Genomic DNA, 26792 nt, shown 5'->3' with positions numbered 1-26792 from the left:
TATATGTTCATACTAGCTTGCCTTTATATATATATATATATATATATATATATATATATATATATATATATATATATATATATATATATATATATATATTCTAACTTTTCAAAAGAGGAAACAGGAGTCACGCGGGGAGTGCTCATCCTCCTCGAAGGTTCAGATTGGGGTGTCTAAATGTGTGTGGATGTAACCAAGATGAGAAAAAAGGAGAGATAGGCAGCATGTCTGAGGAAAGGAACCTGGTTGTCTTGGCTCTGAGTGAAACAAAGCTCAAGGGTAAAGGGGAAGAGTGGTTTGGGAATGTCTTGGGAGTAAAGTCAGGGGTTAGTGAAAGGACGAGAGCAAGGGAACAAGTAGCACTACTCCTGAAACAGGAGTGGTAGGAGTATGTGATAGAGTGTAAGAAAGTAAACTCTAGATTGATATGGGTTAAACTGAAAGGTGATGGAGAGAGATGGGTGATTATTGGTGCATATGCACCTGGGCATGAGAAGAAAGGTCATGAGAGGCAAGTGTTTTGGGAGCAGCTGAGTGAGTGTGTTAGTAGTTTTGATGCACGAGACCGGGTTACAGTGATGGGTGATTTGAATGCAAAGGTGAGTAATGTGGCAGTTGAGGGAATAATTGGTGTACATGGGGTGTTCAGTGTTGTAAATGGAAATGGTGAAGAGCTTCTAGATTAATGTGCTGAAAAAGGACTGGTGATTGGGAATACCTGGTTTAAAAAGAGAGATATACATAAGTATACGTATGTAAGTAGGAGAGATGGCCAGAGAGCGTTATTGGATAACGTGTTAATTGATAGGCGCGCGAAAGAGAGACTTTTGGGTGTTAATGTGCTGAGAGGTGCAAATGGAGGGATGTCTGATCATTATCTTGTGGAGGCGAAGGTGAAGAATTGTAGAGGTTTTCAGAAAAGAAGAGAGAATGTTGGGGTGAAGAGAGTGGTGAGAGTAAGTGAGCTTGGGAAGGAGACGTGTGAGGAAGTACCAGGAGAGACTGAGTACAGAATGGAAAAAGGTGAGAACAAAGGACGTAAGGGGAGTGGGGGAGGAATGGGATGTAAATAAGGAAGCAGTGATGGCTTGCGCAAAAGATGCTTGTGGCATGAGAAGCGTGGGAGGTGGGCAGATTAGAAAGGGTAGTGAGTGGTGGGATGAAGAAGTAAGATTATTAGTGAAAGAGAAGAGAGAGGCATTTGGATGATTTTTGCAGGGAAATAATTTAAATGACTGGGAGATGTATAAAAGGAAAAGGCAGGAGGTCAAGAGAAAGGTGCAAGAGGTGAAAAAGACGGCAAAAAGAGAGTTGAGGTGAGAAAGTATCATTAAATTTTACGGAGAATAAAAAGATGTTTGGAAGGAGGTAAATAAAGTGCGTAAGACAAGAGAACAAATGGAAACTTCAGTGAAGGGGGATAATGGGGAGGTGATAACAAGTAGTGGTGATGTGAGGAGATGGAGTGAGTATTTTGAAGGTTTGTTGAATGTGTTTGATGATAGAGTGGCAGATGTAGGGTTTTTTGGTCGAGGTGGTGTGCAAAGTGAGAGGGTTAGGGAAAATGATTTGGTAAACAGAGAAAAGGTAGTAAAAGCTTTGCGGAAGATGAAAACCGGCACCAGCGCTGTATCATCAGCGAACAACAACTGACTCACTTCCCAAGCTCTCTCATCCACAACAGACTTCATACTTGCCCCTCTTTCCAAAACTCTTGCATTCACCTCCCTAACAACCCAATCCATAAACAAATTAAATAACCATGGAGACATCACACACCCCTGCCGCAAACCTACATTCACTGAGAACCAATCACTTTCCTCTCTTCCTACACGTACACATGCCTTACATCCTCGATAAAAACTATTCACTGCTTCTAACAACTTGCCTCCCACACCATATATTCTTAGTACCTTCCACAGAGCATCTCTATCACCTCTATCATATGCCTTCTCCAGATCCATAAATGCTACATACAAATCCATTTGCTTTTCTAAGTATTTCTCACATACATTCTTCAAAGCAAACACCTGATCCACACATCCTCTACCACTTCTGAAACCACACTGCTCTTCCCCAATCTGATGCTCTGTACATGCCTTCACCCTCTCAATCATATAATTTACCAGGAATACTCAACAAACTTATACCTCTGTAATTTGAGCACTCACTCTTATCCCCTTTGCCTTTTTACATTGGCACTATGCACGTATTCCGCCAATCCTCAGGCACCTCACCATGAATCATACATACATTAAATAACCTTACCAACCAGTCAACAATACAGTCAGCCCCTTTTTTAATAAATTCCACTGCAATACCATCCAAACCTGCTGCCTTGCCGGCTTTCATCTTCCGCAAAGCTTTTACTACCTCTTCTCTGTTTACCAAATCATTTTCCCTAACCCTCTCACTTTTCACACCACCTCGACCAAAACACCCTATATCTGCCACTCTATCATCAAACACATTCAACAAACCTTCAAAATACTCACTCCATCTCCTTCTCACATCACCACTACTTGTTATCACCTCCCCATTAGCCCCTTTCACGGAAGTTCCCATTTGTTCCCTTGTCTTACGCACTTTATTTACCTCCTTCCAGAACATCTTTTTATTCTCCCAAAAATTTAATGATACTCTTTCACCCCAACTCTCATTTGCCCTCTTTTTCACCTCTTGCACCTTTCTCTTGACCTCCTGTCTCTTTCTTTTATACATCTCCCACTCATTTGCATTTTTTCCCTGCAAAAATCGTCCAAATGCATCTCTCTAACAGCACATAGTCGAGCATGTGAAACAACCCTTTGGGCGATTTTGTGTGTGTGTGTGTGTGTGTGTGTGTGTGTGTGTGTGTGTGTGTGTGTGTGTGTGTGTGTGCGCGCGCGCGCGCGTTACAGGGAGAGTTTTACAATTATGTCGTCCCGTCTCATAACCCTTTATAAATGTAATACTGTCTTTGATCCTAAGTGCACACACACACACACACACACACACACACACACACACACACACACACACACACACACACATCCTACTTTGCAAATGGTAACTACACCAACTCTATATTCTTGATATATCAAAAGTGCGATGGATTGCGACATAGTGACCGTTACAGAAGTTTTGGTTTAGCATCCACGTATTCTGTACACGTTTAATTCAGCTAACCTTAAATCTTTCCCTGGTCTTATAACCCTCACCATTATCACATTATTCGGTTTCGTAAATGATATTCATAACGCTCCGAATCTTGCTCTGCATCTTTCATTCTGTTCTCTAAATTTTACACAAAATAAAATTAGTTTCTTATCCCTGGGGATAGGGGAGAAAGAATACTTCCCACGTATTCCCTGCGTGTCGTAGAAGGCGACTAAAAGGGGAGGGAGCGGGGGGCTGGAAATCCTCCCCTCTCACTTTTTTTTTAAATTTTCCAAAAGAGGGAACAGAGAAGGGGCCCAGGTGAGGATATTCCCTCAAGGGCCTAGTCCTCTGTTCTCAACGCTACCTCGCTAATGCGGGAAATGGCGAATAGTATGAAAGAAAAAGAAAAATTAGTTTCTACAAAATAACTACAAAATAAAATTAGTTTCTAAAGCTATCTTCGATGCACAGCTATACTGATGAATTACGTTCTCATGAATCATGAATGAATTATATACAAAGAATGCCCACCTGGGGTAATATATACTAATCCGAGATTTTTAATCTTACTCACTGCTTTTCATGATGGATTATTTTGATCCTATTATCATAGGACCTGCAAAAACTTGTATTTTTCTTACTTTTGCATGCAATCTATCATTAATTTGCTATGTCCTCTCAAAGATTTAAGCGATTATTTTATCATCAAACATATTATGAACGATAATTAAGCAAATATTTTAGAAATTTGTTAGAATACGACAAAGATACTCAAAAAAAGAATTGTTTTAAATAAAATAAAAAAAATCGTAACAGAAAATTCAATCAATTTGAATATAATACGTGTAAAACTATTTACCTTTACAAAATAATACCCTTACGCATCTTCACTTAAAATTGAAGTGAATTTATCAATATACTTATCATTTAGATAGGATAATTGTTAGAAAAGGATGGTGGGTAGTTCCAGCTTCAGGACTATCACAACCAGGGCCATCAATTAACCCCTTAACTCTTTCATTTAGTTTCCTCTTCAACTGGGAATCTGTTTCGAAAGATATTCATAAAACGCATTCACCCTTACACTTTCAAAAATATTCATACAATGAAAAACAATATTCACTTCAGAGGTATATTTGAACCCTCCACCTAATTCTTTCACTATGATGTGTAAACTTTTTGTGCACATTTCAGCCCAGCGCTAATATTGTTCTAGCAAAGCCAGGGCGTCCAGCGAGTTACCGTTGCATGGGTGATGTAAAACTAGAGAGTGTGTCCGTTAACATCTGACGTGGGTAATTAAGGGTTTTTCGGTTGGTAGATGTAGCTTGACGGTAATGATCTTAAAGACCCTGGAAAACGATAGGTCCAAAACCTAAACAAGCAACTACCGCTGCCATTGTTTTAACATTTATTTTACCTATACACACAAAATGATTACCGAATTCAATCATTTCATTCTACGTAATAAATCTTTTCTTGTTTCAACTAATGTGATTCTTTGATGATCTTTTTATATATGTAAAACTGAAAGAGCTTTACTGTAAAACTAGCAAGCATACCCGTCAGACGCAGCAATTTCAAGATGAACTTATTTTGGGTGAAGCAATTCATCTCATTTTGCACAACACACACATCCATCTAAGTCCACACACACACACATACACCCGACCTGTGCTATCAATGGTACACTCCTGAAAGGACAAGAAGCCGTGGCAACCTTAGTTCTCTTTCAGTTGTACACAACAATAATCTAAGTTTAGTTAATTTAGGGTAAATTTCACGTAAATTTCATATCTCGCCATTATGAAGCAATAACAATCCCCTTATAGTTTATGAATGACTTAGATGTGACGTTCTTCCATTCTGTTGTTAAAGTCTTAGTAACATTAATGGATACGAAATATGGAATAACACATCAGCTGGGAATGTTAAGCATTTCTGCTACTCTATGCCACATTGCAATCCAAGTGTTAACGACCCTGGCAGTCGTTAAGCGTAATTCTTTTTAGTTTGAGGTTGTGCAACTTAGTGGGAGCACTATGACAAGCTCTGTAGAAAGCGTTATTGATTCTTGGTTTCCTCTACGCCTTTACTTCATATAGATCAAAGAATAATTCTTTGAATCGTAATTCAATTGTACAGTAATTCCCTCGAGTAGTGTAGCCCTTCACTTAATTCACGACCATTTTTGGAGAATTCTCAATCGCATTTCAGAATCAAGCAAGCATAGCGGAAAATGCAACTGACGTAATTAAAGTAGATCTGTAGCAAGGGGAAATCGAGATTGCTAATTACGTATATCAGAGTCTTACACTCGTTGCCCTGTTTCAACCTTGACCATGTCTAGACCTTCAGTAACCATAAACACACCAAAGATTGCATCATACTGTATCGACCAGACCATGTTTCTAGTCAACCCTAGCCCATTAGCAATTATAATTGATCCTTCCACTCAGAATTGATATCTAAAGGAATATCGATGTTTGAAATAAATACCCAGTTTGGCAAAGTCAATGGATCCAGTTAAAATATAAAAATTGATCAAATACACTAGTCACTAACATTATTTTACTCACCGGTGCCTCTAAGCGACAGAGCAGCAAATAAAAACCCTTGGACCGGTCACCAGTTTGTCATTGAGGACCATTGGCCGTTCTCTTAGTTGCTAAGATGTAAACATCGTTAGCGGTTTTCGACACTTGTCATTCCGGAATGATTGTCTGAAAACATTTCAAGAAAGGCGACTAATAAAATGGCCAAATGTCCCGTATATAGATACAGGTTTAACTTGGGCCGTAACAAACTTTCGGCTGGCTTAGCTTGGCTTTACGTCTATCTGTCTTTCAACGAGATGATGGCTTTACGATGTCTGTCCACGTCAGGGATCGAGCTCAAGCTATTAAATTGGTAGTCAGCAGTGCTAACTACATCACCACATTAAACACATCCAACAGTGAAGCAAGAATGATAATATCAAAATAGGTATATGTATCAAGAGCAATTGGAAGCGAACCAACGCACCGGGCCGCCATGCCAACACGGAAAATACCGTCAGTGGCCTCACACTCACGTTAATACATGGAAAAAGCAAAATAATTTACACAACGGCTGTGCAAAGTACTGAAATACCAATAGTATGGTAGGTAATAACAAGTGGTTTTCAAATCCTACTATAGTCTTAGATCTTTTCTGAATACTGAGACTTGTCAAATATATTTGACTCAGGTACGACCATAAGCCCAAAGAAGAAAAATATTGGTCCTTCCCTTCCATGCATCATACTGATCACATAGGTGAGTGGCCGGAACAGTCATATCAGCAGCAGACTTATCTAAACAAATGAGAAATATCACAGTAAACCCATGACCAAAAATTGCATTAGCAAAGAAATAATATCACTGCTTCATGTTTCACTTAAAAGGTCACTGTAGCCTAAGCTTAACATTTCAAACAAATCAGCTAATCATTCGAAGGTCGGTGAGGCAAGAAGCAGATGCAGTCAGTGAGGGTTTGTGCAAGTTCAGAACAATCTCGATGCTGTTAGCTTTCAAACGAATTTTCATAACATGACCCCTGTGCCAGATTAATTTGCCTAGTGGCCTTAGTGTAAGCTTACGCAAGCATAGCAAAAGAATAGCAACTCTACGACTCGACTTTGTACAATATCTCACGACTTTACTGGCATCTGAGATACAGTAACTGCATTCACTTTCATCTGAGTGAGAAATAAACGCTAAAAACATATTTCATCAGTTTTCCATATTTTATGCCGCTCACCAAGCCGGTGTTACCTGATTCGGGTATGACTAATTCTTCAGCAGTTATTAACACTCTTATATATCAGTTAATGTCGTCAGACATATATACGTTGCTTTTATTTTGTCAAATGAGGCAGCTATGGCTTTAGACACAGGATAACCTGTTCTGTGAAGTACTCATAGCAGGTCATCGAAAGATGTATACAACCTCAGCCCAAGTTCAACAGAGTAAACATACCTTTACCTAAGGTTTGACCGTAGATTGGCTTGATCCGGGTTTGCAATCTTCAAGAGGTCTCACTAGAGGCTTCACTCGTGTTTCACAGTTTCACGGACGTACGAAGTAGGATCGTGGAGGTACACATAACAAACGAACAACGAACTAAAGCACGGACTGCATTGGAAACACCCGTCTGCAGCCCTTATACTCGAGTAACATATGTTTAGGAAACGTAACTCTCGTGATTTATCAGTATATTTTACGATATGCCAACATCTGCCTTAGCGCCACCTTACGGTGAGCTGGTAAGTTTTAAGAGAGAACGTATATAGAAGATTTGGGGTAAACTAATTTCATTTCTCACTTCTCCTTACTCTGAGTGTAGGAAGTAAAATCACCTCGTGGTTAGATTACTATTAATAACCTCACTTATCTGGACTACGTGAGACTTGAAATGGTAGGTGTATTAGCCAACCAAACCTTCTTTGGTTCACAGGATGACCAAAACCATCGCATTTCGAGCAATTCTATCAAAATTATCCCGACAGAAGACTCGTATGATAATGATATATAACATCTCGGTAAATTCAGAACCCTGAGGACAAACACATCAAATCCTTTGATTTTTTCTAGTGATATTGAAGAAATTAACGATCCCCCCCTCACACACACACACACACACACACACACACTTGTAGATATATCATCAATTCTTCCAAGATTTATTAATCCCCAGAGGACTGACGAGCATTATCATTGAGTATAAATCTTAATCTAACGTACTTAATACATTTGTATATAGAGAATGTATGTGCCAGTTTTTCTGCCTAAGGGACGAAGAGACGATTATTACTTGAATAAATCAAGACATGTGGCAAAGAGGCGTTGACCCAGCATCACACTCTACTTTTTTACCAAAAACCACACTTCGAGTGATTGATCGGTTGGGCTATGGGCCTATCAACTCAAAGTTCATTATGGACGTCAACATACATCGTAAACACATTTCATCTGATGTTAAAGATAATTCTAAGACCAGGTAAACAGGTACTATGTATATGGCTCATGACACTTCGGCTGGGAGGAGGCACACCCGAGCAGATAAATCGCTTCATAGCAACCTCACTTTTATGTAACAGGACATCAGATTTGATGAAGGCAAGTCAATGCTCAACAAATTAAGATATGCAGTGTAAATGTTTACATTTTACAAGACGTTGCAACACATTTGATAATGCATAGACTTTGTTTTGCCCAATTCAAAGTCAGAAATATATATGTAATACTGTAGCCAATTCTTCCGATGAAAAATATATTGAAATACATTAAAATCATTTTATAGAAGAAAATTTTTGTATTAGAGTTAGACTAACTTTCATTAATATGTTATTTAGAGCTTAAAGCCATAACTTTATTGACACGTAGATTATGTAGCCCCAACTGTAAAAGATTACCTTTCAATTCTTGTTTTATCTTATTACTTTCACAAAAGCAACAAACAAATAAGCGAGTATTACATACGCCTTTTTATCATCAGTAACTCTGTCCTCATATCTATGGGATGGATTAAGAATATATAAACTCAAACATCTTTTACGTGCAGACAGGGTGGGCCTCAGTCAACAGACGCGTGGTTGATTGCCTCCAAAATAGAATTGCTGACAGAGCTGAAACATCTCAGCAACTACATACTTATGAGTTAGACATTTACAATATCATATCAAAATATCCATGCGAATGATACGCAAGGAAACAAGGCATCATCATGGACAGAAAAGCCACCCACTCAAAGAAGAGTCGGTTGAGGTTACAAACACAAAATAATACAAGGAAGATTACAGTAATAACAGAAGGCACAAATGAATTTATTTGGTACAAAGCAAATCATTACATTCTACACAACACCTAAGAATCCACTGCAGTTACACAAGGGTCGCCCTCTTCCTAGTAACGGCACCCTGAGCATAGACACACACCCGACCTGTGCCAGTAATGGCACACCTTAGAAAGGGCAATGAATGACAAGAGCCTGTGTCTTGGCAAATATCTACACACACACACACACACACACACACACCGCCGTACAAACAAGCAGTTTACAAGGATATATACATTTGATAAGACACTTTCTATAACTAGATGTTTACACAATTTTCAAACCTCGTCCTAATCAATGAAAACAAGGCATCTACAAGAACGGACAGCCTCATACAGCAAAATCAAAAATCACAAACTATCATAATTGTGAGCAAGAATTTTACTTGAACAAACGCGAGAGATGTTTACACTATGGACAGCCTGGTACGAACTCGTTTTAGCCAAGGAAAACAAGTCATTTACATAAACAATAGACTACCATATACTTACATACAGAACAAAACCTATACTAAAATAATTGTTGATTTTCCATCTACTGGAACAATATGACAAAGTTATTACACCGTCTCAAGATATCTGAAAATACATACATATGTTACACTTAGAACAAGAATCCGTTAAGAACAATATACAAATCATACCATTAATTTGTCAGCCTTGTGAGCATACACACTCTGGCGTCGCTCGTAACTGTTACTGATTGCCACTGACATATGCAACACTGTCACAACCTCCGTGCACGTTTTGACTCTGTCGTAAACCATAAAGCCAACGCACGATCTGGTGGGGTGACTCTGGTAATAACTGTCATCATAGAAATTTCTTACCTTCGTGAATTCACGTATTTCCTCGCCGTCCACTGATGTTAAAGACACTTCCGTTGAGGCTCGAGGTGCCTGATCCGAATCCATTTGAGCGTGAAATAAGGAGTTTGCCCGATCGTCTGAAGTGGTCGATGATGATAGCTTATTTTCTGCGATAGACGTTTGCTTCGCTGCTTTGGTTTTGACTCAGCGACGAGAATGCGCGTATCCGGGGTTGTATGTACATACCCGAGCTTCCGTCTGGATGTAGCCGTGGACTGTGTACCGTTCTTGATTCCAAATGACGCTGTCTGTTGCACAGCTAACATTCTTCTGAGCTAACTCATGGTGATTGCGCTATCTACGAGGCTTTTTTTTTCCTCTCTTCCTTCACTTCTTGAAATTTTCTTTGCGTGTGGCTTATTTTTCTCAATGATATTACATTTTCTCTGTTCTTTTGGTGTGTTCCTCCTTAAACGGTCTGCCAGTCTTTCCTGCTGTTCTAAAAGATTTGAAACAGTTGAGCCTTTCTGAAGGAAGGTGTTTTCGTAGGGTATTAACTGTGTTGCTCACCATACCGTGTGCTAATCTCTCCTGTCGAACGAAGGGATCCGAACCAGTTTTCTTTTTCTCTGAGAGGACAATCCCCTGACATATTGATCGTATGCTCTTCATAGCAATACCAGTCCCTCTGCTGGATGTGTTTTATGAAACAGCAATAAATATGTCTGTTTCTCGATGCACTTAGCCATAAATATTTCCATAATTCCATTGCAGAGCCTAATCGAGTTTTTATTTTGGGTAGTGAAGCATCATCCTTCTGAAAAGGGATTTTAGGAACACTTTCCTTATTGGAAGAGATTGGAAGCGAGTCTACATTGAAGGTACTGGCATGGACTGATCCAGGATAGTGTTCAAGAGCGAGAAGCAGGGACGAACTGTTGTCTCATGGAGTCTCGCTCTCTCTGAAGCTTCGTTCGAGGACAGTTCCGATTCCAAGCATTGCTTCCCTATTAGATTCCCTTTCCACATCACGTCCCGTCGGTAGCTGCTATACTAGCAGACTCCTCACCTCTCTTTTGATGTGACTCTGTCACTCACCTTCCCATAATTCTGTCACATAGACCACCTCATAGGTTCTGGAATGTACAGCCGGTGTCTGAAGAATATCCACAGCGTCGTACCCTCACCACACTCCGGCACCTCTCATATGAATCTAGGGCAGAATCACCTCGTTGCTGGGAATGTTATCTTTCGTCACAAGTCCTCCTCGCTGCCCTCAGCACTCGAGGTTGTTTTTCCAGTATACTAACATGGATGATCCACAGGGTATTCCATCAATACTAAGTTTCCGAAGTAAAGCAATATATATAAATCGGTGTAGATAGTTTTAAGCTTATAGTATTTTATTTAAGCTAACCCTTCACAAATTTTACAAAATCAATCCTCTAGTCACTGTTTAGCTTCATTACAGTAAATTTCTCTTACGTGTTGCTCCTCTTCCAAACATTCTGGGCACACTAGTTATAAGCTGTTAGAGCTGGCCTCTCACTGAGGTTTTGATATAGAAAAGTTGACGTCTATTTCTGTGCACCAAACAAGTAGTCGATTCGTACCTGTCTAATTCTTTTGGGAGCTTTAGATAATGTTACCACCTTATGACAAGCTGGGTCAGATCTCCCAACGACGAGTTGAAAGCCATCGATTACCTCTCTTTACCCTCTGCTCTAACAAGAGGACGTGTCTTAGAATAATGTCCACTAATAGTTAGCTCAAGACAAGTCGATGCCGGGTCATTCAACAGGCAATCCAACACCAAAAGTTTGCAGTTTCAGCCATGTAGCTTCAACAGTGATAACACGTACTGTTTTTTTTCATACAGTTGTCATAATCATCATTGTTATGAGTAAGGTCTTCTACAGTCGGGAGAAACTTGCTTTTGGGGGATGTTCTTGAATGGATCAATGGTCTCTGAAGACCTGAACACACTCGGAGTTTCAGAAGGCTTTCTACGTAACTCTGTGTAACTGTTCTGTTAATTTGATATTCCTGAGGGATTCCATCGATCTAGGCCCAGGTAGATCTCAGCCGACCTTTAGCTAAAGATCATCAACGTAATATGTATGATAAACTATGGGCCGAGTTAGACATTAACCAGGTTGTTTTCTTTTCTCTGTATGTATGTATTGGCTATCGAGTTCGTAGGTCACTGAACAATTTATTGATTTTCTCATCATCACATAATGATGGTTATGTTAATGAAAGAAAGGTGGATAGAGATCACTACCTAATTGTGGGTAAGGGGCTAAAGTGTCGGCCAACCATATAAACGATGAGGCAAGCTGTATGTATTGTATACGCTCAGACATTATGGTATATTTATTCTACTCGCCGAAACGCAATACGAACGATGAGGCACAGCCTAGAAGACATATCACACAAATACGGCCTCTCCACAAGTTTTTTTTTATTCTTCTTGGGTAAATTAAGGAATAGATCACCTGTTTCTTGTTTGTTTCATATCATTGTATGTTCTTTCACTTTAAGGGAGGAACTAATGCAGTTTACATTGGTGTTTAGGGGACGATATAACGAGAGCACTTTGGAGAGATTAATTCTTTCTTTGATCGGCTTAGATTCTTTTCCTTTTCTATCAAATATCATTCTACCACTTTATTCTAACAGAACTTAAGCAATCCGGATCATATTCTTGTTTTTTTTCTGTTACATTTCAGCTAATTTTGGAATATTCCAAAAATAGGCAAGTTTCTTGATGTCCCTAAATTGAAACTTCACTAATTTTCCAGGTAAGACAGATCAGATAAACTGCTAGAGAAAACGAAATACACCATAGAACTGTTACATTGTTTTCAAGAATATATTCATAGATAGTGTTACAAGGCTTCATGTGCATGAGGAAACACAAATAAACAGTAACTTGTATCATAGTTCATGGACGGAAAGAAATATATTCTCATCGAGGAACTTTTTGCTCCAAAAAAAGATTTTCTTCTTATCCTTGCTAATGATTATAGAACAGCCATTAAGAACCTGCAGGAATCCTGTAAAAGGGGTTTTGGGGCAATATGACGGAATATTTTTGTAAATATCTGATGCCATGCATTATACAGGTTAATTTGATATCGTTTTCTTTGTTGGTGACTATCATAAAAAACGTAAAAGAGACATGGTAGGACTAAAGCCAAGGGAGATCCTTATATACATAGATAGATAAATAGATGCTTTATCAGCCCATTATAGGAGTTAATATATCGTCAGGTTGGCATGTATATTGCAATGAAATTATATAACGATAAACGGAATCTAATTAACAACAAAACTGTCTCCCAGACCTGTCGAATTAATCATTTAGGCATTTACAGTTAAAACTTATATGTAAATATCTTTGTAAAAGAAAAGTTGTGATCAGGGCCACATGCATAAGTATAAGTGGTTTTAAAATCCTTCTTAACACTTTGGGTGAATATTAATAATTTCTTTGATTAGCGGACGATGACGATTTTAATGACCTTGGCTGTTAATGGAAGCAAGACAAAACAATTAGGTGATGATAAGCATACAAACGATCATGAACTAAATTTATTTGAGATGTAGTAACTTCACATTTCTACATAACACCCACATCCACCGAAGTAGCTGCAACACTCGTTACACACAGGCCGCCCTGTGTCTGCGATGGAACCCAGAGCACATACACACATACACACACACACCCGACCTGTGCCTATAATCGTACGCCCGAGATCGAGTTGTCATTGATAAAAGCCCCTGCTCAGCTTAGTCTTGGCGAAATTTTTGTACACAACACACACACACACACACACACACACACACACACACACACACACAAATATACAAAGAGATCGCTACTTCGACCATACCCCGTGCCAGGCAGGGCGACCTGGCGCTTTTTAAACGAACTAAATCCTAATACAACTATTTAAGGGTCACGCAAGGACTCTGTAAATTGATTCCCAGAATATAAAAGACGCAAATCAACCTAACAACCACACCAGGACTTCCCCTAGACCACGGAAATGTAAACAATATTCTATGTCGCAAATCATATACTATCATGGTGTCATTTTGGTAAATCAAGTAGATAATGGATATCAGTTTTGTAAATAAACAAGTTTACATCAATCTCCAACAATTTTGTACGCTAGACAATAGCAAATAATGTAAATGATTTATAGAGTCTCATTTTCTCTCGCCGGGGAAGGCAAATCCCTCACAACCACACTCAAGTCTCCACACAGATGATGATAGATCGTCCCACAGGTACAATCCAGTTTCAGTGGTGTCATTATGAGGTTCGGGCCTGTGACCTGCAGACCGCTAGAATCACTAGAAATTACAAGAGTAGTGAATGCTTTCTCCTCTCATAATTGATGAAAGCAGGTTGCCAAACACACCGGAAATAAATGATATTTTTCGAGGAGCGGCCTCGTTACAGGCCTACATACCTCCAATAAATTTTTTTTCTTTTTTTTTTTTGCATATTTCTTTGAGTTTGTGGTTTGTTAAACTACTGCAGAAAACATTTGGTTTCACTGGGTTTCACAGTCGAACATATATTCCTTCAAAAATGCTTACATTCTGTCTTTCAAGACATCAACGTACTTAACCGGAGCTCGAGTATCGAACAAGCGGTATAGGATCAACGTTAGATACTGAGACAGTGAAGGTGGCGCATTTATAGAAACGACTGAAAACGTGAGGTGGTGAACCTCGAGCACTTCTGGTCGACCTCTGTGTAACGTATCATTAACACAAACCAAACCAAAGTATGAAGTTACTTCAAATCTTATTTGCAGTCTGTACAAGCAGTTAGGCGGGTCCACGACACGCAATGCGGCCGAACTTACAAGATTCACTACAGGTTTTCTTAAAGCTGATCATGTGTTAAGACACGCTCATATTACTGTACCGAGGTTGTGATACATTTATGAGAATGAATCTACTTAGTTCATAATGTGAGCAATTAGCCACTCACTTTGCAAGGATTGCAACTACGAACGATATAGGAGAGAGGGTGTTTCCACAGATGACTCTAAAGGTAAATATGCTCGTAAGTGAAGGTGTGCAACAACGAAAAACAGCGTTTTGAGGCGAGTGAGGATTTAGATCAATTGATTCGATTGCATAATGGATTATCCTAACATAGCGTAACTTACTAGGGCCAGAGATTCACGGAGTTTCTGTTTAGAATGTCTATTGCAACGAAGCTCTCCTATGGAGTCGACTTAGTCTTGTTCATGCGTAATCATTCTTTTTGTTTAGGTAGCCGAATAGTTCAAAGTCAATAATGTACTGCATGTAAAAAAAGTTTAACTGCTTACGGTCTAGTTGTTTCAAGTACTTCGCCTCTTGTGTTGGTATCTTCTTGCTCGACTGGTCCCTCTTTGGCCGCCTTACCTGCAGGAAAAGGAAGAGAAATGGTAGTGTTTTTACACTCCGGTATGCCATTACTGGAACAGGTCGGGTGTGTGTGTTCCCGACGTGCCATTACTGGCACAGGTCGGATGTGTGTTCCCGGGGTGCCATTACTGGCACAGGTCGGATGTGTGTTCCCGACGTGCCATTACTGACACAGGTCGGGTGTGTGTACCCGGGGTGCCATTACTGGCACAGCTCGGGTGTGTGTTCCCAGGGTTCCATTACTGGCACAGGGCGGGTATGTGTTCCCGGGGTGCCATTACTGGCACAGGGCGGGTTGTATGTGGCTTGTCAAGTGTGTGTGTGTGTGGTGTGTCTGCAGTAATGAAATGCCTCGTCCCAAATGAATTCAGTTCATGTACTTTAGAATACACGTCTAAGTTATTCTTCCTGAAGTATTAAATCATAGACCTTGGGACATCATAAGAGATATCATTTACGTGTCATCATGGTATTATCTCACGGCTGCTGATACTTCAGGTAATGAGGTAAGTAGAACATAACGTATACAGCGCGTCCCCGAGTTCGTAAGATTAGAAGTGCGTCCTCACGCTACTTCCTGCTAAAAACAGTTGGGATCTAAAAAATAAAAAAAAAAGAGTATCATATCCTATTCTATTATTCTAAGGTATAGAGACCATTAGAGTAGTTTGAGTAGTTTTAGTAACATAATAACTCTTTCTCTTTTATGTGAAGTAGACTAGTGTAGACATGCCTCACATCCTCGGTAAAAACTTTTCACTGCTTCTAGCAACTTACCTCCCACACGATATACTCTTAAGACCTTCCACAGAGCATCTCTGTCAACTCTATCATATGCTTCTCCAGATCCATAAATGGTACATACAAATCCATTTATTTTTCTATTTCTCACATACATTCTTCAAAGCAGATACCTGATCCCCACATCCTCTACTACTTTGGAAACCGCACTGCTCTTCCCCAATCTGATACTCTGTACATGCCTTCACCCTCTCAATCAATATCCTCCCATACAATCACCCAGGAATACTCAACAAACTCATGCCTCTGTAGTACGAGCACCACAAGGGACACGATACTGAATGCATCTGGTTCAAGAATCTTATCTCAGCTTGCGTCGAGAATCACTTTAACTTACATCTTTAGGCTTTGTCAAGTTGGCAAGCGTGAGGAGGAACTTTTCATCTTCCTCCAACGTCTCCATCTTGAGGATGAGGTCGTAGTCAGCAGCGCACACGTTACACTGGACCCAGTACGGCCTCCAGCAGTGTACCTGCAGGAGAGGTTAATGTTAAGTCCTCGATGACTTGATGTGACCGATCCTAGCATTCTCTCTCTCTCTCTCTCTCTCTCTCTCTCTCTCTCTCTCTCTCTCTCTCTCTCTCTCTCTCTCTCTCTCTCTCTCTCTCTCTCTCTCTCTCTCTCTCTCTCTCTCTCTCTCTCTCTCTCCCTCATCCACGTATTCACTGACCTTTCCCATCCAGTGATCTGCTGTGTGTATTAACGTGGTAGAGTCGAGGACATATTGGAAGAACTCTGGGAAGGTCGGGTAAGGTGAGGTCTTGCTTTTCCTGTCCTCCCTGTACTCCTTTATGATCTTCCTCTGCAAATACTGGAAGTATTCCTGACGTGGGTTCCTTTTGGCTATCTTGTCTAAGTAGGCAGAAATGATTCTGAAAATGGTAAATGTGATGAAGAACACCATGTAATTTTTCTTAAAGGAAAGTCCTCTCCTTGTCTTTAGATAATATGGCTCCTCTAAGTATATTGAATCAGTCTAAGGATTAGATAAAATGCCTTTTTAAAGAACCCAGTAAGCTGATCACTCAGACATGGAGGATAACTTTGCTAAATTCTTATGAAGGGTTATTGGTTAAGGACAATTCTTTTCGTCAACGCTTCAGCGAGGTTGTGCAGCCACATAGATCAAAGGATAACAGAGGAAAAACAGACAGCAACAGACAAATGGATTCTGTTCTTTCGAGGCTGTTTGTGACAGCGGAGGGGATCCGAGACATGAGAGTCATAGGGCAAGTGGAAAGCAAAAAAGATGACTGATGGAGAAATATCCTTTATGTGCCATACCGGAGACGCATATGATGTCACTCGCATAACTGAAGTGATGTGTCTGTTAAGTCTGTTCTGAAACATATCTATGGTGTTGGACCCAGTTACTATCATTAGTATATCATTTCCTTTATTGAAAATTACGTCAAGGAAAAGGTAATCTGTATTCTTGCGTGTAAAGTGTCTGTCCAGAGTTTGCAGCCATTACTATGAGCGAAATCAGGCAAAATGTAGCCTTAGTTGCTTAGATCAAGATTAGGAAAGAAAACTACAGTCCTAAATGCATGTATGAAATTTCTTGTTAACCTTAATTTGTCTTTGATCATCCGGACCCTACCTTGTCTGTGGTCAGCTGACGTGTGACTTTGGTGCCCCGATCCATGGTTCAGGTGATCATATTTCTTACTTGACGTTCTAGCATGACGAGGTCATGCGCCTTACATATCATGTATAGTTATATGCAAGGCTGTAAAACCTACGGTTTGTTCGTCATCTCTGTATTTCTGAATATATGACTCATTCACGAAAACGCCTGTAGCTACCTTCACTGGGAACCAATCACTCTTCTCTCTTCCTACTCATACACATGGCTTACACCCTTGGTAAAAACTTTTCACTGCTTCTAGCAACTTACCTCCCACACCATATACTCTTAAGACCTTCCACAGAGCATCTCTATCAACTCTATCATATGCTTCTCCACATCCATAAATGCTACATACAAATTCATTCGCTTTTCTAAGCATTTCTCACATACATTCTTCAAAGCAGATGCCTGATCCACACATCCTCTACTACTTCGGAAACCGCACTGCTCTTCCCCAATCTGATGCTTTGTACATGCCTTCACCCTCTCAATCAATATCTTTTCCTAGCGCTACCTCGCGCGCATGAGTTTGGAGGGGTTTGTCGTTTTATATGTGGCGGGGTGGCGACGGGAATGAATAAAGGCAGCAAGTATAAATTATGTACATGTGTATATATGTATATGTCTGTGTATGTATATATAAGTATACGTTGAAATGTATAGGTATGTATATGTGCGTGTGTGGACGTGTATGTATACACAAGTGTATGTGGGCTGGGCCATTCTTTCGTCTGTTTCCTTGCGCTACCTCGCTGACGCGGGAGACAGCGACAAAGTAGAAGAAATATAGTGGTACAACACCTTAGAGTACCTGTTGTAAGGATTCCTCACGACCAAGACACGGAGGCTGTTGCTGAACACTTGGTCTCTCACATCTTCGTCGGTGGGAGGAGAGTGGAGGAGGTACTGGTCATTGCTGTCCCTCGCCTGTGTGGCAGAGTGAGAACGTCCTAGAACTCCGTTCAAGTTACGTTGGTATCAAGAGATTGTATAGGAATGCGAAACGTGACCTGTCTGTCATGTGCATTTAACTAGAAGTGATGACAATTATTCTGAACTGAACCAAAACAGTAAAGACATCCAATGGTGTAAAGTTTGACTCATCAGAAACAAGAAGGAGCGAGTACAGAGTTGTTTATTTTGTTTCCGGTGCGAAAGTGAGTCTGGTTGAAATATATTTATTCTCACACACGTATGAGTGAAGGTATGGCATAGTACATATGTAAAAGGCGAAGAGACGGGGCAGCACGAGCGTAAAACTCTACCCCTCAACATATAGATAGTGATCACAAATGATAATCATACCTTTTTCCGGTCCTTTGACTCCCGTATGTGGTTCTTGGAATTCGTTTCATTAGAATTTCCTTCACGTACCAGTTTCGAGAACCACGATGTTGGAGCCACCTGTGAAAAGGGAGGATATGAGATGTCATGAACGGAATATGAAACACTGACCCCCATAACTTTTAGCACATATAGCATATATATATATATATATATATATATATATATATATATATATATATATATATATATATATATATATATATATATATATATATATATATATATAGCCATGACCCCTACCTTGTGGATGGTGCACCATGACTCCTACCTTGAACATGGTGCAAATCACGGTCTAGCCAACGAAGGAACTAGGAGAATATGGGGAAGGGTGAGGGAGGAGGTATCAAGCGTGGGTCGGTGCGGGTGGAATCTGAGTGTGAACGGGATCTGAGGAACAAGGCGTCCAGTTTGACCAGTGTAATGACAGTGGTTAGACGATGGATGGGGAATTGGCGGTTGGATCGTCGGGGGGAGGTAGCAGTAACCTCACAGACAGAGGAATTAGCAAAGAAAGCTCAAGTACGGTTTTTTGGAGACAGCTCATGCAGTAGAAGTAGCGGTTAGCCCAGCTCCAGGTCAACTCTCAGGTAACTTTTAGGAACAAGGCTGGTAGGGTCTAATGGTGGGGTCAGAGTAAGGCAGCGAACCCAAAACTGATGGGGAACCATCTCTCTCTCTCTCTCTCTCTCTCTCTCTCTCTCTCTCTCTCTCTCTCTCTCTCTCTCTCTCTCTCCCGCTGCTGCACATGCAGACATGAGCAGTGACAATACGAACTTGCATACCGAGAGTAAGAAAAAAGGGAAACTCCAGCCCAGAAATCAACTCCAAAGAAAATATATTTGATACACACACAAATACCCGGAGCATCATTACGAAACGTGATGAACTTATATCCTATTGCAGTTACTGGAAAACCGAACGTTATTGCATATCTCAAAATCGTGGGTAAACTCTGAGAATAAACACTTTGAGCCGAGTTAACAATACCAGGATACAAACTATGTAGGAAAGATCTCTTGTACAGGGTAGGTGGTGGAGTTCTGATCTCCGTTGATAACAATCTAAGTGTTATTAAGATAAGTAAAGTAGACACAAATACTTACGACTCTCTTCATATCGACATCACCGACAAGTTCAGAAGTGAACTACGCCTCGGCGTTAATCACAGACCCCCTAAACAAAAAGAAGGCGACGATAAGATGTTATACAATGAAATCAAAACTGTAGTAAAAAGTAGAGGTTAGAAGACTTCAAGAATCCAAATAAAAACTGGAACACGTTAACAGGTGACCTGAGAGGGAACGAGACTAACGGAGGCTAATTGAAGACGCTTTTCTAGAACAGTTAATAAAAAACAAAACAACTAGAGGTAAAGACATTCTTGATCTTGTCCTCACCAGAGACACAAACTTAATCGATTCCTACGAAGTAGGCGAGAGTGTGTCAATCAGCGATCACAGTTTGATTAGATTAAGGACAAATTTAGATTATGAAATAAATGACAACAAACTCTCGAACACAGATGACAGGCGAGCAAATCTTAAAAAACATTTATACACAAAATTCGCGGTACAAAACTTCTTGATATTTACACACTAGAGGAAATGTGGAATAATTCTAAAAATACACTTCTCGAGATTAAAAATAAACATATTCCACGAATTAGGGAGAGAATTTGCAATATTTCAAAACCATCATGGATGAATAAGAGAATAGAAGGACTAATTCGTCAAAAAGAAAACATATAAGATATTCAAATCAATGGGAACCAATAAAAATCACCAGGAATGAATTCAAATCCAAAGAGAATGTAAGAAGGTCAGGAGACAGAGGAAGCGCGAGGAGAAAAAAAATAACTTCCTTGAAAGTTCAGAATAATCCTAAGGAATTCGTCAGATATATAAGACAAAAGAAGACAGTAAAAGAAGGAATTGGACCATTACGAAACGAACATGACACACTGACTACTAACGATAAGGAAATGGCTACCTTACTAGATTATTCTTTTAATTCCGTATTCACAATTGAAGAAACATCTTAAATACCGCAACTGATGACAATGTTTTAAGGATCTGATGAAGAAAAGTTGAAGGTTATAGAAATAAAGACTTCTGAAGTACTTAAATACCTGGGCCAATTAAAACCTAACAAAGCCAACGGCTCAGATAACTTAGCTCCAAAAATTTTTAAGAGAGGTCAGGAGACAGCTGATATATCCCATAACAAAATTATTCAACAAATCTCTGTTGGATGGTCAGGTGCCGAGTGTCTAGAAACTAGCAAATGTTACTCTTTTCTATAAGAAAGGAGACAAAAAGTGTGCCTTGAACTACCACCCAATTAGCCTTACGTCAATTTTAGGTAAAACGATGGAAAAAAGGAACATGTGATAAAATTGTTACGTTTCTAGAACACAAGATTTATATCTGACAACCAACACGGTTTCTGGAATCGAAGATCCTGCCTGACGAATTTGCAGAAATTTTTTGATATCAGGATTGTGACGAAAAATTACCGTCTGAAGTAGTATATTTAGATTTCCAAAAGGCTTTCGATAAAGTGCCTCACAAGAGACTTACATAAAGCAACCAAAATTGGTGAAGAATTCTGTATATGGATCAAAGACTGGCTTACCGGAAGAAAGCAGTGTGTAGTATTAAACGGCGAAGCCTCAGATTGGCTAGACGTAACGAGTGGTGTGCCACAAGGGTCGGTCCTACGCCCAATTCTTTTCATGATATACATTGCTAACCTAGAACTCGGTCTCGTATCTAAAATCTCCAAATCTGCTGACGATACTAAACTAGGAGGTAGATCTGTAAACAGGAGGGAATGCGAAATGATTCAAAGCGATCTTAACTCTTAACTTACTAGCAGAGTGGTCATACGGATGGCAAATGAAGTTTAATGTAGAGAGGTGTAAAGTTGTGCACTTTGGAGGCAAGAATATACATTACGACTACAAACTATTCCGGAAACTCTCTAACTAAAGTAAATGAAGAAAAGGACCTTAGAGTTGTCATTAGCAATAATCTGAAATACACTAAACAGTGTCAAGCAGCAGGTCAAAAAGGCAACCAAATGGTAGGTTTCATAACCAGGAACATAGATTACAAGACACCAGAACTAAACAAAAGACGAGGGAAAATTAGAGCAAGTAAGACGCGCGACAGAATTGATCCCATCTCTTAGAAATCTGGCATACGGAGAGGGTAAAATGATTGGATCTCTTCTCCCTTAAAAAACATAGACTTCATGGCGACTTAATCCGAGTGTTCAAAATTCTGAAGAAGTTCGATAAAGTAAATCACGAACATCTTATCGAAATACAGGAAAATACGGTTATCAGGACAAACGGAATAAAATTCAAAGCTATAAGATGTAGTACGAACTTGGGAAAAAGCTCTTTTTCCTATAGTTGTGTTGAGTACTGGGATAAGTTACCGTCAGACGTAGTGAATGCTAACACTATAAATGCCCTTAAAGTATTCCAGACGAATATCTTATAAATTCTGGTATACTTTGTGAAAAAAAAAACGCCAAAAATAAACTATATAAACGACAGCGGCAACGGGGACACTGGAAGGCTAATGTGCAGCAGCGGAGAGTTGGTGACAGCTTAAAAAACTGCCGAGTGGAGCTACATATTCTTGTCAAGTTAAATTCAGGCCTCCTGTTGTCTGTCATTCTCATGTAAACTCATGTAAACACCATGACTCCTAACTTGTGAATGGTGCACCATGACTGTACTTTGTGGATGATGCACCATGACTTACCTTATAGATGGTGCACCATGATTCCTACCTTGTGTATGGTGCACTGGGACTCCTACTTTGTGTATGGTGCACCATGACTCCTACCTTGTGTATGGTGCACTAGGACTCCGACCTTGTGGATGGTTCACCAGGATCGTGCTTGTAGAGAGTGCACCAGAGTCCTGCCTCTGGACAGTATAGCGGATCTACCTAACAGATAGCGTATCAGAACGATACCTGGTAAAAGAATGTACCAAAAAAACTCCTAACTTATCAATGGATGGCCAGAACTCCACTTATACAGTGTTGAAACACGACCACTGTATTTTCTGTAGTGTAGGTAGATGAGCTACTGGAAACCACTTCCATGTGAGTTATATCATAACCTTGGCTTGTAGATTAGGAGCCATGGACTTGGAAGATGGGTCGGGAGATCGCTACCTTATAGATGGGGCACCAGATGATGTTGGGTTCGTGGTTGGGGTACCAGACGAGGCTGAGGTTCGATGAGGCCGCCAGCTGGGAGTGAGACTTGCACCACTTGCTCACGTGTGTTGTCCTGGAGATCATCTCGTCTATGCGACCCTTCAGGTAACCGGCGTCCTGCAGGGTACACAAGTAGACATCATTAGCGGACTCCTCACATATGATGCTTGTGTTTGCCACAGCCTGAGTGAGTTGACCTGAGTTCATTCTCTGACACGGAGATTGATAATGTCCGAAAAGGAAATAGGCATTACGTGTGGCGATCAGTTAAAGAGCTGGGTTTATGTTTGATGCATCGTACGTACGTCACTTAAATATTCACTTAGATTTCTCTATCCCTCTCCTATACTTGATCACGTTTGCCGTGTTAACGAGGTAGCGCCAGGAACAGATGAAGAAAGGCCGCACTCACTCACATCCATTCTCTTGCTGTCATGTGTACTGATGTTATATCATTAGTTCTAACCATATGAAACATAAAACAAGGTCATCTTACTCCGGTGGAGCCAAAAAAAGAAAAAAAAAATATCGATATTTAAGAAATGAAGGCCAGATTATGGTCCTATGTTGATAATTAACACGAACATTACATAGTAATCCTTAACTTTTTCTTTGGCCTGATTACATTTGTCTTGCACTATTTCTGACCTCACACACATACACACACACACACACACACATATGGTTCGAACAATCATTACCTGCTGTCTGTACTTGGAGAGGTCGAGGTTCCTCAAGTAGGATCCCGCTGAGGGCTTCAGCTGAGGGTGAGTCCACACAGACGCCCCCGCCTCACTGTAGCATTTCCTGTCGGCCACATTTGCGCTAGTCACGAGTGAGTCCCGTCCTGTCTTCTTGGTCTCTCCTTCAGACCAGGGGCTCTCGGTAGATGTGGTCCTCACTACACCTTCATCCTGAACTCGTGGCTGATCTGTCCCGCTGTTGTTAGTCGTCTCCTGCACGAAACTTCGCTTGTCACTCTGGGAGAGCTTTGGGTTCACTACTCGTCCCTCATCGTTAACCTGGATTTGGAAGGTGTTGTCGACCGGCCTGGTGGACTGGTAGTACAGGAAGGAGGCGCTGACGAGGCCTATCAGAGTAATCACTCGGGCGGACCTGTTCATGAAGAGGGTCATCTCGATGTGGTCAAGCCAGAATTTTTTGTCATGTTCGGTGAGGCTTCATCTCATCATCAGAGATGGTGACACCTTTGAGACACTCCGTGTCCAGGATGTAAGTAATCGATCTCTCCTAAGTCAACAATGTGGACTGTATAAAGCCATGGCATTTTGAGGGTTGTATTGCAAACGAACTGCCTACGTTACAATGCTGGTGCTCACGAGACTATCACAGTTTTCTTTGAAGACCTGCTCTCCTCGGCCGCTGAGGAACGACTGATCGAGTGAGTAGACGCTCTTACCACGACACTAGACCACCATCCGTCCCCCGGCAGTACGCCCTGGTATATGTACGCAACTTTTTCTTCGTTACTTAGCAGAGCAAAGGAGTAAATCGTTTTCACAGCAGAGGCGAGATTCGGTTTGTTTTAAGCACTGGCAAAATCGGTGTGTTAGAAGCATTGAGGAAAAGACGTCGATGGTTGTTGAGCAATTACTAGGTCATGTGATCATATAAAGTGTGTGTTGGTTTGAGACGTGTGAAGCTGAGGGTTGAATATCGGTCACTGTAGAGTATTGATGTTGATGGTGATTTATAGATGACGTGGTAAATTAATGGCGAGTTATTTAGCAGCCTGAATAACAATTGTATATTGGTTGTGATAACGACTGCACATTGGTTGTGATGTATACCATCTTCAGTGTACTGAAGGAGTGTGATTGGTGAAGGGGCTATGAGAGGCGGGGCCTCTGGGGACTCCGTGCTGGCTGGTGCTTTGCGAAGGCACACAACTCCAGGAGTTTGATCAGATTGGCAACTCTGGCGCAAGAAGGGCTTATATTGGTCCTGGTTTACTCCCAGTCGTTCGTTTTCATCACTTTTCCAGTTCACTGTAGAATCTCTTTTTTCTATTCTGTTTCTCTAAGTATTTCTGTTGATATCTCATCACTTTTTCAGCTCACTGTAGAATCTATATTTTTTTTTCTATTCTGTTTCTCTAAGTATTTCTGTTGATATTTGACTTACAGCAGCGAAATGAGGACGTTAGAGTTTCATACACGGGAAAATATCAGCAAAACACACGAGCAGTGAAACTAGCAGTACACGAGACTTGATCTGCCGCCAATCATTGTTGTTTATGCGGTAAAACACCTTGTCTTAATGGAGATGGGTGGTTTATCCCTTGTCATAATGGAGATGGGTGGTTTATCCCTTGTCATAATGGAGGTGGATGGTTTACCCCTTGTCTTAATGGAGATGGGTGGTTTACCCCTTGTCATAATGGAGATGGGTGGTTTATCCCTTGTTTTAATGGAGATGGGTGGTTTACCCCTTGTCATAATGGAGGAGGGTGGTTTACCTCTTGCCACGATGTAGGTGGGTGGTTTACTTCATGCTGTAACATATATGGTTGACTTACAGCTTGATGTAATGATGTTGGTATGTTCTGCTTCACCCCACAGTGTGATACCTTGACCGAGTAATTCGAAAAGTGGATGTGATTACAATACAACCTCTCAGATCCAGTACCATCGGGCCCTTGCAGTTTCCGGAAATCGCACCCATTTTGCTCTTTTGAAAGACAACTTATAAGGACCAGTAAAAAGGAAATTACAGGCAGCTCTTATTCTTCGAGAAGATTACTTTACACTTCTAGGAATCAACAGAACCTATGGAGTTAGCATGACCAAGCTTAACATCCAGGAATAAATGAAACATTTCTAGAAATCAACCTAACCTACAAAAATCTTCATTAAGCTTCTTCAACGGCCAAGATTACCTACCTTTCAGTGTTGTGGTTGAAACATGCCAATGCTGTTATCCCTTGTTGCGCCTCGCCCCACCACAGAGGAACCCGGGGGACCAGGGGTAATGACTGGAGGTAGCTGACTGTCACAAGAGACAGGGACGAGTGTGTGTGTGTGTGTGTGTGTGTGTGTGTGTACGAGAAGTATACACACCTTCTCCTACCATGGTATAACGCCTAATGCTTGATAAGAATTTCTTTTCCGTTTTCTAAACATTTTAACATCACCAAACTTCACCTTCACTATGTACCTAAGACGGTGTAGTAACGAAGCAAAGCAGCCATAAAATTGTATCAGAGAGTCAAGTTAAACGAAAAGGTGTGAGAAAGTGTGGGAGGAGGAGGAGGAGGAGGAGGAGCGAGTGTGAGGATGAATTTTGGACAGAGTGAGTGCTGGAGGAGGTGATTTGGGTGTGTGGTTGGGTAGGGAGAGAGTTGATAGCCGTCTACCCGCTTGCGTGTCAAGGTAGTGTTGCCAAACGACTGTGAAGGATTTATCGTACATATTCAGCTTATGAAATGAAACTTTAAGAAGTAGGTGAAATGACTTTTAACATTGTGAATGGCATGTAAACAACCATCCTGACACATATCATTGG

At 40.6% G+C, this 26792-nt stretch overlaps 1 protein-coding gene across 1 annotated transcript; it reads right to left on the bottom strand.

The window, feature by feature from the left end:
• Nucleotides 1-8985: 8985 nt before the first annotated feature.
• On the bottom strand, nucleotides 8986-24744 carry LOC139767124 (carbohydrate sulfotransferase 11-like). Its single transcript, XM_071696132.1, has 7 exons — nucleotides 23969-24744; nucleotides 23223-23384; nucleotides 18985-19083; nucleotides 18491-18606; nucleotides 16717-16918; nucleotides 16384-16518; nucleotides 8986-15242 (listed from the first exon to the last, which is right to left on the bottom strand). The coding sequence occupies exons 1-7, from the start codon at nucleotides 24401-24403 to the stop codon at nucleotides 15081-15083; spliced, it is 1311 nt and encodes a 436-aa protein (XP_071552233.1). The 5' UTR covers nucleotides 24404-24744; the 3' UTR covers nucleotides 8986-15080.
• Between the last annotated feature and the right edge of the window lie 2048 nt (nucleotides 24745-26792).

This window comes from Panulirus ornatus, chromosome 59, assembly GCF_036320965.1.
Source record: "Panulirus ornatus isolate Po-2019 chromosome 59, ASM3632096v1, whole genome shotgun sequence".
NCBI classification, from domain to species: Eukaryota; Metazoa; Arthropoda; class Malacostraca; order Decapoda; family Palinuridae; genus Panulirus; species Panulirus ornatus.
The sequence above is the reverse complement of the archived record's forward strand: the minus strand, read 5'-3'. Positions and strand labels throughout refer to the sequence as shown.